Source organism: Pelobates fuscus, chromosome 11 (genome assembly GCF_036172605.1).
Source record: "Pelobates fuscus isolate aPelFus1 chromosome 11, aPelFus1.pri, whole genome shotgun sequence".
Taxonomy (NCBI): domain Eukaryota; kingdom Metazoa; phylum Chordata; class Amphibia; order Anura; family Pelobatidae; genus Pelobates; species Pelobates fuscus.
Window position 1 is genome coordinate 75321426 of NC_086327.1, and position 15402 is coordinate 75336827.

Genomic DNA, 15402 nt, shown 5'->3' on the forward strand with positions numbered 1-15402 from the left:
GTTCCTCCATTCTGCCAGAAAAATCATCCGAGAGGTCGGATCAGCAGTCAGAGAGGGCAGTGTGCCGAAGCTCTTGGATTTGCGACCGCTCGCTTCTGCGTTCAGGCTAAGCCCCCTGTTACAAACTGCTATTTGTAACTGTCCCTTTAAATTATAAATTGCCCTGCTTCCCTGGATTGTGGAGAAGCCTGTTTGCCAGCCTCCTTCCCCATGACTATGGCCCCTGGAAGATTGTGCCCCTGAAAACGTATTAACTTTTAATGGGTGTGTATGGCCCTTTAAGAACCGTCTGGGGACATATTGTGACTTTGGTGAACAATGCCCCTTTAAGACTATGTCCCCAGACCTGTAAAATAACTTGTTCCTGGCTTTCTCCCTCTTGGTTCAGTAAATAGGGCTTACTGAACCAAGTACCACACAGGCGGACCACCCAGAAGTTAAAGTGTGCAGGCAATTTACCTCCCAGGCTGTGAGGTTACTGCAGGTTAATTGCCAACCATTGGGTGGCCGTCATTTGACAGTCGAACACGTGACGGCGGCCATCTTTGTCATTCGAACGCGGTCAGCGGTGTATGCTAAAGATTCTGTGGAACTAAAATGCGCAAATACACGAACACCGCTGACCCTTACCTTCTTCCATACTGAACTTGCAGCTCCAGAGACTAAGTCCCGTTCGAAGATGGGACTTAGTGGTTTTCTGCATGAAATTGACCGACCGCACAGACCAAATCTATGGAACTGTTTTGGGCAGTAATTGTGCTTGCGGTCGGTCATAAAGGACTTCCACTTAACTTTTGATCCACTGGAGGGATTTGGCTGATTTTTGGAAGTGTTTATGTTTTAAGTGTGCTGAGTTCAAATATGTAATTTTGTATGGAGATTGAATGTATGGTTTTAAAGTTACAGTGTATGTGTAAAAACTGTATTTTTACTGACTGTGATAATTATGTTAAACCATAATTATATCACAGACAGAAGGGAGGATTTTGTGTGTAATTACTGGGAGTGTTTTCAATTATGTACGTGTATGATTGGTTGTTTTGTCCCTCCCTGTGGGCGGTCCTGTATTTACAAAATGGTAATAAAAACTAGGCTGGGTGTTCCAGCACCTCAGACCTCTTCTGACCCTCTAACTTGCAGCCTTGACTCATGTTTGTAGGGGACAGCTATAATCACTACAGGGATTGCTATGCTCTTCATACTCCCTTAGCTACTGAGCTCTTGTAAGAGCTCTTGTTCCTGATCCTGCTTCGCTCGACAGAAGGAAGAAGTTCACCTACTGGAGCCTGGTCGTAGGTCCAGGGCGCAGAGCAGACGGCGAGATACCAGCCCAGCAGCGGTGGTTCGTAGAGTCTGCAGTACTTATGGTGGCTACGCAGTAGTTATGGTGTCTACGGTGCTGATGGTCCTTTGGTGAGCGCTAGGAGCATCCTTTTCTACGGTCCAACTTCCAGCCAGCCTGGAGGCAACCGTAACACCCCCCCCCCCCCCCCCCCACAAAAAAAACATTTAAAAAAATATATATATTTTTTTAAACATATATATTTTTCCTTTTTTAATCCTTTCTTATTTTTATCTTATTATTCATTTTCCATTTAATTTCCTCCTCCATTGATTTTTTATAATGCCTATAGCTGTGTATTCAATTTTACCTTCTGTTTTATACTCATTGGTTTTTTGTGTGTTTTTCTGTGCAATTTTTATATTTAATGTACTTTTTATACACTGCTCAAAAAAATAAAGGGAACACTTAAACAACACAATGTAACTCCAAGTCAGTCGCACTTCTTTGAAATCAAACTGTCCACTTAGGAAGCAACACTGAGTGACAATCAATTTCACATGCTGTTGTGCAAATGGGATAGACAACAGGTGGAAATTATAGGCAATTAGCAAGACACCCCCAATAAAGGAGTGGTTCTGCAGGTGGTGACCATTTCTCAGTTCCTATGCTTCCTGGCTGATGATTTGGTCACTTTTGAATGCTGGCGGTGCTTTCACTCTAGTGGTAGCATGAGACTGAGTCTACAACCCACACAAGTGGCTCAGGTAGTGCAGCTCATCCAGGATGGCACATCAATGCGAGCTGTGGCAAGAAGGTTTGCTGTGTCTGTCAGCGTAGTGTCCAGAGCATGGAGGCGCTACCAGGAGACAGGCCAGTACATCAGGAGACGTGGAGGAGGCCGTAGACGGGCAACAACCCAGCAGCAGGACGGCTACCTCCACCTTTGTGCAAGGAGGAACAGGAGGAGCACTGCCAGAGCCCTGCAAAATGACCCCCAGCAGACCACAAATGCGCATGTGTCTGCTCAAACGGTCAGAAACAGACTCCATGAGGGTGGTATGAGGGCCAGACGTCCACAGGTGGGGGTTGTGCTTACAGCCCAACACCATGCAGGACGTTTGGCATTTGCCAGAGAACACCAAGATTGGCAAATTCGCCACTCGCGCCCTGTGCTCTTCACAGATGAAAGCAGGATCACACTGAGCACTAGTGATGTCGCAAACATAACATTTTCGGTTCGCGAATGGCGAACGCGAATTCGGCAAATGTTCGCGAACCTGTGAACCGGGCGAACCGCCATAGACTTTAATAGGCAGCCGAATTTTAAAACCCACAAGTTGTTTCAAGGGGACTAGCACCTGGACTGTGGCATGCAAACTCTGATCCGCGGCTGCATCTTGCAGCCGCTTAGTAGATAACTCCCTAATTCCCACGGTATTAGGGAGTTATCTACTAAAAGGCTGAAAGACCTAAATTGGTCTTTCAGCCACATTTACTAATACTAAGTAAAGATTACTTAGTATTAGTAAATTCTGCCCCTACTCGCTATACCGCGAGTAGGGGCATGTCTAGTAAGCAGTGAGCAGTACATTTGTCTGAAAGCCTTTTAGTAGATAGCTCCCTAATACCATGGGAATTAGGGAGTTATCTACTTATTTATTCCTGTCATTCCATTGACTGGCTAAGTAACTTTACATTTTATATGAATCCTTCTCTCCCCTCAATGTACCTTTCAACCAATCATAACTCCCCCTTCTCTATCCTTTTCTTCTTTTGAAGTTCACACTGTCCACCTATTTAAACCCACTCCTTTAAGAATTGCTATCATCTACCGCCCCCACAGTCATCCTAGGCTATTCATTGAGCACTTCTCTTCCTGGCTTCCCCACTTCCTCTCATCTAGCACTCCTTCCCTTATACTTGTGGATTTCAAAATCCAAATCAACGACTTCAACTGCACTGATGACTCTCGTCTGCTCTCTGTAACCTCCTCCTTTGGCCTTATGCAATGGTCCAATTTAGCAACCCATACATTGGGAATCACTCTTGATCTCGCCTTCACCAATACTCCTTCTCCTCTATCTGACCACCATCTGCTGACTTTTGACATGGGTATACCCAAGACCCAATTGACACCACCACCTGAACATCAATCTCACAGAAACCTCCAAGGTCTTGACCTAGAGCATTTCTCCACTAATCTCCAAACTCTCCTTTTACCTATTACAAACCTCACCTGTTCTAGCTCTGCAACCTCCTTCTACAATTCCACCCTCTCCTCTCAACTAGACATTATGGCACCTCCTACATTTAAACGCAGCAAGAGCCCCCAACAACAACCTTGGTACAACAAGCGGATTTAATACTTCCAACAATGCTCTAGAACTGTTGAATGCTGTTGGAGAAAGTTTCACTGTGCATCTGATTTTCTCCACTATAAATTTATGCTGCGCTCATACAGCTTGGCTCTTTCCTCTGCAAAAGTAAATTACTTCAATACCCTCATAACCACACTCTCCTGTGAACCCAAACAACTATTTCACACATCTAACTCTCTTCTTCGCCCTATTTTTCCTCCTTCACCTACTAACTTGACCGCCTCAGACTTTGCAACTCACTTCACTGACAAAATCTCTACAATCTGGGAAGAGATCTCTCATCTTTCTTCTTCCCCTTACAATACTTCCCATAGCCTCACTCCCTCTGCTGTTCTATGTTTATTCGCACTCGCTACAGCGGAAGAGGTTTCTGCTCTGCTCCAGTCATCCCGCCCCACCACCTGCTCCATATATCCAATTCCCTCGCATCTCATCCGTACTCTGTCTTCTTCTCTTTCTTTACCTCTCACTAAAATTCTCAATCTCTCTCTCTCTCTCTCCTCTGGCATATTTCCATCACCCTTCAAACATGCAACTATAACCCCAATTCTAAAGAAGCCCAACCTTGACTCCAACTCCCCATCCAACTACCGTCCTATCTCGCTACTGCCTTCTGCACCCAAGATCCTTGAAAGAGTTGTGTATGCGAGATTGACAGACTTCCTTGAGTCCAACTCTCTGCTAGACCCGCTTCTGTCTGGTTTCCATGCTAAGCACTCTGTGGCAACGGCACTGACCAAAGTATCCAATGATCTACTCGCTGCAAAATCTTGCGGTCACTACTCAATCCTAATTTACCTTGACCTTTCTGCGGCTTTTGACACTGTTGATCATCAACATCTTCTTCTGATTCTCCGCAATATCAGTCTACAAGATATTACTCTCTCCTGGTGCTCCTACTACCTCTCCCAGTGCTCTTTCAGTGTTTCTTTCTCTGGCGCTGCATCTTCTCCTCAACTCCTCTCTGTTGGTGTCCCCCAAGGTTTAGTCCTTGGTCCTCTACTGTTCTCCATCTATACTGCTTCCTTTGGTAATCTCTTTTGGCTTCCAATAGCATTTCTATGCGGATGACACGCAAATCTATCTGTCCTCTCCTGATCTCTCCATGGCTTTCTTGACTAATGTCTCTCACTGCCTCTCTGCTATTTATACCTAGATGGCTGCCCACTTCCTTAAACTCAACTTGACCAAAACTGAAATTCTGGTCTTTCCTCCCTCAAGTGTTGCTACTCCTGTGTCTGTCTCCCTTCAAGTCAACGGTGTTAATATCAGGTCCACCACGCAGGCTCACTGCCTAGGTATTCTCTTTGACTCCAACCTCTCCTTCACACCTCATGTTCAGTCTATCACCAAATCCCTACTTAACGCCAGATGTGACTAAGGTGTTGGTCCATTCCACTGTCCTTTTTCGCCTTGACTACTGTAATCCACCTCTCAGTGGTCTTACATGCTCCCAACTTGCGCCGTTACAGTCCATAATGAATGTGGCGGCGAGGCTAATTTTCTAGTCCGCCCGCACCTCCCCCACCTCACCCTTCTGTTAGTCCCTACATAGGCTTCCTGTAAGATATAGGGCTCAATTTAAAATTCTGGTTCTTGCTTTCAAATCTCTACATAATGCTGCTCCCACATATCTATCCTCCCTAATACACAAGTATGTCCCATCTAGGCCCTTATGCTCTGCTGAAGACGTCTATCTTCTGTCGCCTTCAAGACTTCTCGAGGGCTGCACCGTTCCTGTGGAACTCACTTCCCTCCTCCAATAGATGCTCACCCAGTCTCCACTCCTTAAAAAAAAATCATTAAAAACCCACTTCTTCATAAAAGCGTATCACTTAAACTGTTAATAGCTCCCGACTGATTCCTCTCTTGCAACTGTCATTAGTCTAATACTATCCTTACCTTTTGTGTCACTTTACCCCACTCCCTCTAGCATGTAAGCTCATTGAGCAGGGCCCTCAATCCCTCTGTTCCTGTTTGTCCAACTTGTCTGGTTACAACTACATGCTTGTTCGTCCAACCACTGTTAAGCGCTATGGAATTTGTTGGTGCTATATACAGAATAATAACATAACATAGCATAGGGTATGGAAATGTACATGGGTTTCATCATGTCTAGTGCCTTCCTACCTCTTACCCACAATTAGTGGGATATCTAGTTAGGAACTACAACAATCAGTCTTTTTGAGGAGGAGATCTTGGAGAGACTGCCCCAGACTGTCCCAAGATGAAGGCAAAGAAAAATATCTTAATTTAAGTGTCTAAGTATACCCTTTTTCTTTTTATCCATTGGTTATGGACTGGATGTTTTTTCAATGTGTACTGTGTATATTCTTTTAAAATCTGTAACCTAAGTCATTATTAACAATACATTTTTCTATACACTTGTATGTGTCTTATTTGTCACATTTTCCCTAAAGGTTAACATTGTAAGAGGGTCATAGTTTCTTAAAACCTTACACACATGCACATTCAGTGAGCCACACATTCATAATCAGCCAACTCATATACATATCTGTATATGAGTGGAATTCTCTGCCTGAAGAAGTGGTTTTATCAGAGTCCATACAGATGTCCAAACACCTACTAGATGCATACTTGCAAAAACAGAATATTCAAGGATATAATCTTTCAATTTAGGGTAATAACTGATTGATCCAAGGATAAATCTGACTGCCATTCTGGGGTCAAGAAGGAATTTTTTTCCTAGATTGTTGCAAAATTGTGCTTCAAACTTTTTTTTTTTTTTTTGCTTTCTTTTGGATCAACAGCAAAAAAACAAATGTGAGGAAGGCTGAACTTGATGGACGCAAGTCTCTTTTCAGCTATGTAACTATGTAACCACAGAATCCCTGCAAAATGCAGGACATGTGGTCCTGACGTTGGCAAGTTCAAGCTATTTTGATTGTTTGCTCTATAATAGGTTATAACCTTGACAATTGAGGGTAACCCGACCAGTTACCTCCGCTAATGCATTCCTTCCGCCGCTCAGGAACCACTTTAGAATATACAGAGACCTATTTCCCTCCAGTAACTGGACGAACACAGATCTTCAGGTACAACACAATTTTATTGCCACACACGGCTTTTATGCATAGCCCCATGCAAGGGGTCTTCCACACACAGGATCCTCTATGCTTGGGGGGGAGGTCGCTGTACCTTTGTCTCCCAAATAAGGAAAGCCAGCCACTCTGACGAGGGGGTCTCCCGCCCTGGTTGACAGGGGGTCTTCATCCCATGAGCCTCTGCGCCTGGGAGCTAAGGCACAGGAAAAGAGACCGTCTCTTTGTCTCCCAGGCACAGAAAAGACCGCAAAACCAGCCAGTGCCCCAAAAGTGTCCCCCATCAATCTCAGGCGAACTCACACTGGCACATTCTCTGAGCAATCTCCGTTCGTGAGATTCCTGTGCTGAAACCTGCAAGGTAAGCGTCTCCTTTCGGGGTACGAATGCTCTCCCTGATTGGCGTTCGTCTACATCAAATGGCGGCCACCCAGGAAACCCTGATTAATTACTTCCCTTGTGGTTTCACACTTATATTGACAGTGCGAACGTTGCAGTTTAACACGTAGGTTGCGAGTGCGAACGTTCTGATTAATTGGTGAGAGCAATCTAATGGGGCACCGGGGAGGTCCTCGTTCGGGAGACAAACGAGTCAGGAAACAATCCACGAGCACTCATTAATTGTTTCCCCTTGCGGTTTTGCAACTATGTTAGAGGTGTGAATGTTCTAACTGGCATTCTAAATGGGATTTTGGGGTGGTCCCTGTTCGGGAGACTAATGAGATTATTTTGTATGAACATTCCCGAACAGGGCACAATACACGAAATATATAGAAGTAGATGGGGAAACACAGGGAAAAAATTAAATGCCAGTGGAAAGCACCCGAACAAACAGTGGTTCTGCCACAGTGGCTAAACCTGCTATGAATTTTTTTCTGTTCCCATATACACCCCCCAAAATATATTTTGCCATGTTACCCTAGGATGTTACTATCATGTGGGGGATTTCTGGTCATTTTTTTCAGAGGGTGATCTTGGTACTGGCAATCTGATCTCATTGTGTGGAAATCTATTCACAAACCGGACTTTACATAGGACACGAGGCCATGCGTTTAGACTGGAAGAAAGAAGATTTCGTCTAAGGCAAAGGAAAGGGTTTTTTACTGTAAGAACAATCAGGATGTGGAATTCTCTGCCTGAAGAAGTGGTTTTATCAGAGTCCATACAGATGTTCAAACAGCTACTAGATGCATACTTGCAAAGACAGAATATTCAAGGATATAATCTTTCAATGTAGGGTAATAACTGCTTGATTCAAGGATAAATCTGACTGCCATTCTGGGGTCAAGAAGGAATTTTTTGTCCTAGCTTGTTGCAAAATTGTGCTTCAAACTGGTTTTTTTTTTTTTCTTTTGGATCAACAGCAAAAAACAGGTGTGAGGAAGGCTGAACTTGATGGACGCAAGTCTCTTTTCAGCTATCTAACTATGTAACTATGTAACTATGTAATACATTCATATCAAATGTATTTTCAAATTGACCTATCTTTGTGCTTGATTTGGTGTGTTTTATTTTGGATTACTCTGGCCTTAGATTTAAAATTTTGCTTTAAATTATTACCTTATTAAATAATGCAGGTTTTTACTGTAAATAATGTTTTTGAGAAAATAGCATAGTACAAACAGAAAACAGTACCAGCGTATGTCAGCATTTTAGTAAAAATGATATACCTTAAATAACGTGGGTGCTTCTGTTAGTTAGATAAATCTTATTTTTTATGAAGTACTACAAGAATAGTCAACTAGGTAAATACATATCAAGTGTATAGATAAGGAGAGTTTAGCTACTTTAGATATATCTTGAGGAACATTTACATAGATACCAGAAACCTGCGTACACAGAACTAGTTGATAGCACCATACGTGCTGGAAGCAAATACAAGCTTGAAGATATAAATATACATCTCAGTTGTTAGACAAGTTAGCAAGTAAGCTCTTAAGTATAGCAACATGCATGCAGATAATATAGTGTAGTGACTTGACTTACTGGTAAACAAATTACTTAAGTAATGTAAATTAAATCAAATAAGAAATAACTGAAACACAGCTCTACTTCATGATTAAGGGGTACCTCAGCAAGCTAGCCGACACCCTTTCTTAAAGTATTTTGTAGAAACAAAAAGCCAAATAGTTCCAAAAACCCCTCTGTTGGTCTAGCAGCAGTCATCAACCAGTCTCTGGGCTATAGGGTGGGGAACACTTCACTTTCTAAGTAATACATTCCAAGCATCTAAATCTGTACCATTATTGGAGCAGAGAGGTTGCTGAGAATGATGGCATGGATTGGATACCAACTTCCATACCTGTCAAGTATGCCTGCTCCCTTGTATCCTCCAGGATTGTAAGTGGTGTAAGAGGACTAAGCAATGGGGAACCACCACTCACATAATGATCCCATTTGGATCCTCCCAGCAAAGTGTCATCTGTCAGTTGATGTGCAGGGACTGTAGGTGTCACTCTACTCTGCAAACACTTCCAAAGATGTCTCACAAATGCGGTCAAATGATCATAAAGAGTTCTCCTAGGGCCTCCTATGGTGTACCACCATTAACTGTGCTTCAAAACTGGAGTCGGCAGTTAGCTGAGGAGCTTCTCTGACAGGTGACCTTCACAATCAGTGGTCAAGCTGCACCTACTTGTAATGACCCTATTTAAATTTACTATTTCAATTTACCAAACTGATTCTCTCAGATAAGGTATAAGCTGTGAGGAGTCAATCTCTAACAGCTTATCTGAACTTCATAATCAATCAACATAATATATAATAGACCGGAGAAATGAATCAGCCTTGCCCTGTATTTCCCTCTAACTGAGGTAACCACAGTCCCCAGCACGTCACAAGGTAATGAAATTACCATCTCTGTCAACCCCTCTAGACACAATTACTCCCACACACCTAGTTACCCAGCAATTAGGGAAGACACCCTAGATGGAAAAGACATTAACTTGGGGTCTCTACTCAATGTTTCTCAAGATGTCATAGATACTACTACACTTATGGTTACGTCTGTCATGTTAAAGGATAGGTATCCTAGGGATCCTAGACTTAATACGAATTTCCCGAAAATGCCCTAATTTGATGTGTATAGGGAAAAAGTACATAACTGGTAAACACAATGCATTAGTCCATTTCATTTATTTGAATAATATTTACTTGTTCAAGCTTCCCTCATGAATATAGAGTCTTACGTTGCTAATGTAATTTAAAATGTATCTGGCCATAGAGATTTGCAATTAATGGTATAATGAAAGCAGTACACAAATTCCATTCACTAGACCCAATACCAAAATATATGAATTACTTACTTTGGACAGTGGTACTGAGGTAGGTCATCCATTGAAGCATAGTGGAATCCCCAGTAAGATACATAATTTTCCCTTTAATACACTTATTTATAGTTTCCATGTTGCGATATTGTGATATTTTGCATGATAGATGAGTCCACATGTTTTGGTAGGAAAATCCACCAGGAAATTGATATTTAATTCCTGTGCTACATTTTCGAATTTCTTGTGTAACATCTAAAAAAATGCAAACATTTTGTTTAACATAAAAAAGGCAAAGGAACAAACATATGTTAGATGCAATTGAGAAAAGCACACCAGGTAATATAAATACGATTAAATAGCAATTATTTGTATTACCTTAAATACCAAAAAACCTGTGTGTAGTGCGCTTAAATTGTTGTACAAATGGTGTAAAAGTGACAGCTGCTTCACACTCTAGTAGGAATCTCTATCACCCACTATAATAGATATACAAAAAAGGAATTATATACGGTAAGGTTTGAAAAGATTCGCAACCGTGGCGTATATTTGATTGGAGCGCTATAAATAGTAAGTAAGTAAGTAGAAGGATAGTGATATTCACTTACTCCAGGTGTGTCCAGAATCTTACCTGAGTTGGGAGTCTGTAGCACAGATATGTTGCTCACCCTTGCAAATAGACACAGGCCAAGGTGGTCAGGTAAGAATTCACATGGCCTGTGAGTCTGTGATTCTCCATCAATTTTAATTATCTCCAAGCGAAAAAAATAAAACTTTTTACACATTTTCAGAAATATTATAAACACACATCCAATTCCCATAAGACTTATATATTTTGATAGGGCATATCATTAGGGGACCAACATAGTAAAAAATCATGCAAATCGGTTCAGGGGTACGGGAGATAGGTGGAAGTCCCATTTCTGCCCGGCCGCACACGAGGCTCCTGCCCAAAATAGTTCCATGCATTCAGCTGGTGCGCCTGGTCCCTTTTCCTATTTTTAAAAATACGGAACAACCGTTCACATAAGTGTTCGTGAGTTTGATGATCGTGTGCCGCCTCGTTCATATAGTGTTTTTACCGAACGCCGCTTCCTTTGGATGAATTAGCACCAATGTAAGTGGTCCTGGAAGTCTCAGCGATGTTCGGGAGTTCGAGTGCCCGAAAACAGTTCCAGACACTCGACAACCAAACACAGCTGGACGTGTTCGACAAAACAAAATGGCCGCCGCCACATGTTGGTGCATACGAATCGACGGCCACCCAGTGAACCACTTAGAATGTTGAAGTTGCGGTTTGGCACAGAGTCAATGAGTCAATTGGCAGCACATGACTGGTCTGGGTGGTCTCTCGTTCGACAGTTTGTTTGGCTGTTTGTTCGGTTATACGAACAAATTAATATAGCTGTTTGTTTCCAAATTCGTATGTTTGGAGTATAGTACTGTGAGTTCAACTGTATGAATGTTTTAAATCCAATGTCCAGGCAAATGAACGGGATATCTGTTACAATACCCTCTTATAAAACTTTCAAATCCTACTCTCACCTTCACTTTCTTTCCTTCTGCTCCTAGCAGCTGGTGATGTCTCTCCAAACCCCAGTCCCACCTCGGCAAATCCATCACGTACTAACTCAAGGAACCACACCAATCTTATACCCATCTCATGTTACTCTTCACCTAAATCCTTCTTCAATACTGCCCTCTGGAATGCATGCTCTGTTTGCAATATTACATAATCCACTGCTGTCCACGACCTCTTCATCTTTCGTTTCCTAGATTTACTAATCTTAACAGAAACGCGGCTCTCCCCCTCTGGCACTGCTACCCCTGTATCTTTATCTTTTGGTGGTCTTCAACTTACCCACAACCCAAGACACTCTGAATGTAAAGGTGGTGGTGTAGGGTTTCTACTTTCACCTCACTGCTCCTTCAAACATCTACCCACCCCCCTTCCCTCTCCTTCTCATCATTTGAAATCCATTTGATTCGCCTTTTCAAATCCATCCATTCGCACCCACTGGTTTCTCTTTCTTTTTCCTTGACCACTTTGCTGCCTGGCTACCCTACTTCCTCTCCTCCACTATTCCATCCCTAATTCCCTGGGACTTCAATATTCCCATTAACCCACCCCTGACCTTAGCAGCCTCTAAACTACTTTCAATTACCTCCTCCCTTGGGCTATCGCAGTGGGCTCATTTGAGCAGGGTCCGCTTCAACCTATAATTTTCCTGTAATTGTCCTATTTATAGTTAAATCCCCCCTCTTATAATATTGTAAAGCACTACGGAATCTGTTGGTGCTATATAAATAGCAATAATCAGGGCTGCCATCAGAAATTTTGGGGCCCCTGACAAAGCACAAGGTCTGGGCCCCCTCCGCCCCCTCCCTCCCGGGCCCGCCCATGCCCTACCTAGCCCAATGATGCAGGACTGAATGTGGTGTGTATAGTGGAAGTGAATTAGCATGTGTGTAATGGATGTAGTGTTTGTGTGTATTAGATACTGTTTGTGCAGTGAATGCAGAGTGTGTGTTTGTGTAGCGGATGCAGTGTGTATAGTGAATGCAGAGTGTGTTTGAGTAGTGGATGTAGTGTGTACAGTGATGTAGTGTGTGTTTGTGTAGTGGATGTAGTGTTTGTATGTACTAGATGAAATGTGTTTAGTGTGTATTAGACACAGTGTCTGTGTATAGTGAATGCAGAGTGTTTCAATTTGTGGTGGATGTAGTGTGTGTACTGTGAATACAGGATGTTTGTGTAGTGGATGCTATGTGTACAGTTGATGCAGAGTGTATGTTAGTGTAGTGAATGCAGAGTGTGTGTCAGTATAGTGAATCCAGAGTGTGCGCATAGTTTAGTGAATGCAGAGTGTGTGTTAGTGTGTAATAAATGCAGAGTGTGTGTTAGGGTGTAGTGAATGCAGAGTGTGTCAGTGTAATGAATGCAGTGTGTGTGTAAATTTGTAGTGAATGCAGAATGTGTGTTAATGTGTAGTGAATGCAGAGAGTGTGTTAATGTGTAGTGAATGCAGAGAGTGTGTTAATGTGTAGTGAATGCAGAGAGTGTGTTAGTGTGTAGCGGATGCAGAGTGTGTGTTAGTGTGTAGCGGATGCAGAGTGTGTGTTAGTGTAGTGAATGCAGAGTGTGTTAATGTGTAGTGAATGCAGTGTGTGTGTGTTTTGTCAGTATATGCAGTGTGTGTTGTGTCAGTGTATGTCGTGTGTGTGTGTTGTGTTAGTGTATGTAGTGTGTGTGTGTTGTGTCAGTGTATGTAGTGTGTGTGTTGTGTCAGTGTATGTAGTGTGTGTGTTGTGTCAGTGTATGTAGTGTGTGTGGTGTTAGTGTATGTAGTGTGTGTGTGTGTGTGTTGTGTCAGTGTATGCAGTGTGTGTGTGTTGTGTTAGTGTATGTAGTGTGTGTGTGTTGTGTCAGTGTATGTAGTGTGTGTGTGTGTGTGTGTGTAAATGTGCAATATGGGAGGGAGGGGGGAGAGAGGAAGGGGCATTTTCACATACATTTTTTAATTTTTTTTTAAATTTAATTAAATTGTTTCTCCCCCCTTCCTGCTTACCTTTGTCCAGGGAGGGGGGAGAGCCCATCCCTGGTGTTCCGGTGGGCCACCCCCCCCGGCTCCCTGTTACCGCAAAGGGGGCCCAGGCAGCACACTGCTTCTTCTCTTCTCTCCTCCAATAACTCATTTAAGGGCGAAACGCGTTTTGGACATTCATTTGGACTATTTAGTCATCCAGAGACATTGGTATCCGGTATTTATATTTATTTTACTTGCATTAAGTTTTTTAACATTGCATTTTTAGTGTATATTTATTGTGGATCACCAATAAAAGCAAATTGTTTTTGAAAACTTTGCTGTGGCATCCTATATACACATACCAAATACTGGGAATATTGAATAACCATCACCACTTCAAAAAGCAAAAGGAACCAGGTTTCCAGCAAAGTCACCTCAAGAAAGGATTGGACATCCTTAAAGTGTCCACAAGCGCTTACCATCCGAGTCATATGTGGTTTATGACTCCTGACTTGTGAGTGACATTATATACGTCTCTTTATAGATCATTTCTATTACTACAATATTGCACTATTTGTGTTTTGTATTTATATTATTACAGATACATATTGAACAACTTGTACAAGAAGCTCCACCTTATGTATGTATGTTTTTTAAATCTACACAGACATTGGCAATTCTGCATTGGCAAATCGCTCCTGGTCAGCAGCAACGACCACAGTACACATCAGCCCCAATATATAGTAAAAACCAAAGAAAAAAAGTTACCTGCACTCTCTCCTTAATCCCTATGTATATTCAGACAAATGGAGGTCATTTAGTTACTCCAATGGCCATTGGAGGGAATGCTCGCCTACCAACATCAAGGCAGACCCCCCCTAAGCGGGTCCTTACCCTTCACCTTGCTTCCTTGAGTTTCTGGCAAAGATATCTCCAATGAGACAGAGAGGGGCCTGCTATGCAGTCAGAGGCATAGAGAAAGAAATTCAGGGGTCTCAGAAAAACTGGTAGAGACTCCAATGCCGAATGGGCATTTAAAATGCACCGCGCTGCCCGCAACTGGATTTTCAAAACGATCCCCTGGTGGTACTACGGCGCTCTCTTTCTCTCCGGTCTGCAGCACCACGTGGTAAGTCTCAAGCTCCAGTCAGAGCGTTGCCATGGTAACCCGCGGCAACGCTCTGACAGGCTGGAGATCGCGAGACACCTCAGTCTGCAGTACACTCCCGACGGAGGCTGTTTACTGCAAAAAGCCTGAAGGGAATGATTCTACTCACCAGAACAAATAAAATAAGCTTTAGTTGTTCTGGTGACTATAGTGTCCTTTTAAAAAAAAAAAAAAAGTGGTTCCAAAACAGAACCCTGATGGACATCACTTTTATCCAGCTTGAAAATTTGCTATTTACTATTAATGATAACTCTATGTACTCTCTATATAAGACAATGCTCTACCCCAAGTCTGTGGCAGGTTGCTTGTTAGCCAAGTCAAGGGAGGGAGGAGGCAGCGGAGATTGCACAGGCAGCATGGAGACAGACAGCCAGATGCTGCAACAGACAACAACACCTGATCTTCTCAGGCTGCAGCAGCAGCAGGACTCCAGGAAATAAAAGGTATGTTAAAAAGAGGATAGCTGGAAATATAATAATTGACATTTAGGTTTTCAAAATTCTTCATGGCAGTCATCTGATTATTCTAGCCACTATTATTCATTAGCATGCATGAATCAATTAAGAAGAAATAAATTAAGGTACCTTGACAAATAAGTGGTTCTATGCCCAACCATATGTCATCTGGTTGCCTAATAAATAGTAATTATTTGTCAGTTGTGGCATTATTTGGGTTGGTGAAAGATTCTGATACTAAATAAAGGAGTAGGGATCTCT

At 42.5% G+C, this 15402-nt stretch overlaps 1 protein-coding gene across 1 annotated transcript in view; it reads right to left on the bottom strand.

Moving 5' to 3' along the window:
• LOC134577420 (NXPE family member 2-like) overlaps nt 1–15402 on the bottom strand; it is a 95042-nt gene that overhangs the window by 19763 nt on the left and 59877 nt on the right. The window contains exon 4 of the mRNA XM_063436148.1: nt 10031–10246. Within this exon, the coding sequence (XP_063292218.1) occupies nt 10031–10246 (216 nt within the window). The remainder of the gene's footprint in view (nt 1–10030; nt 10247–15402) is intronic.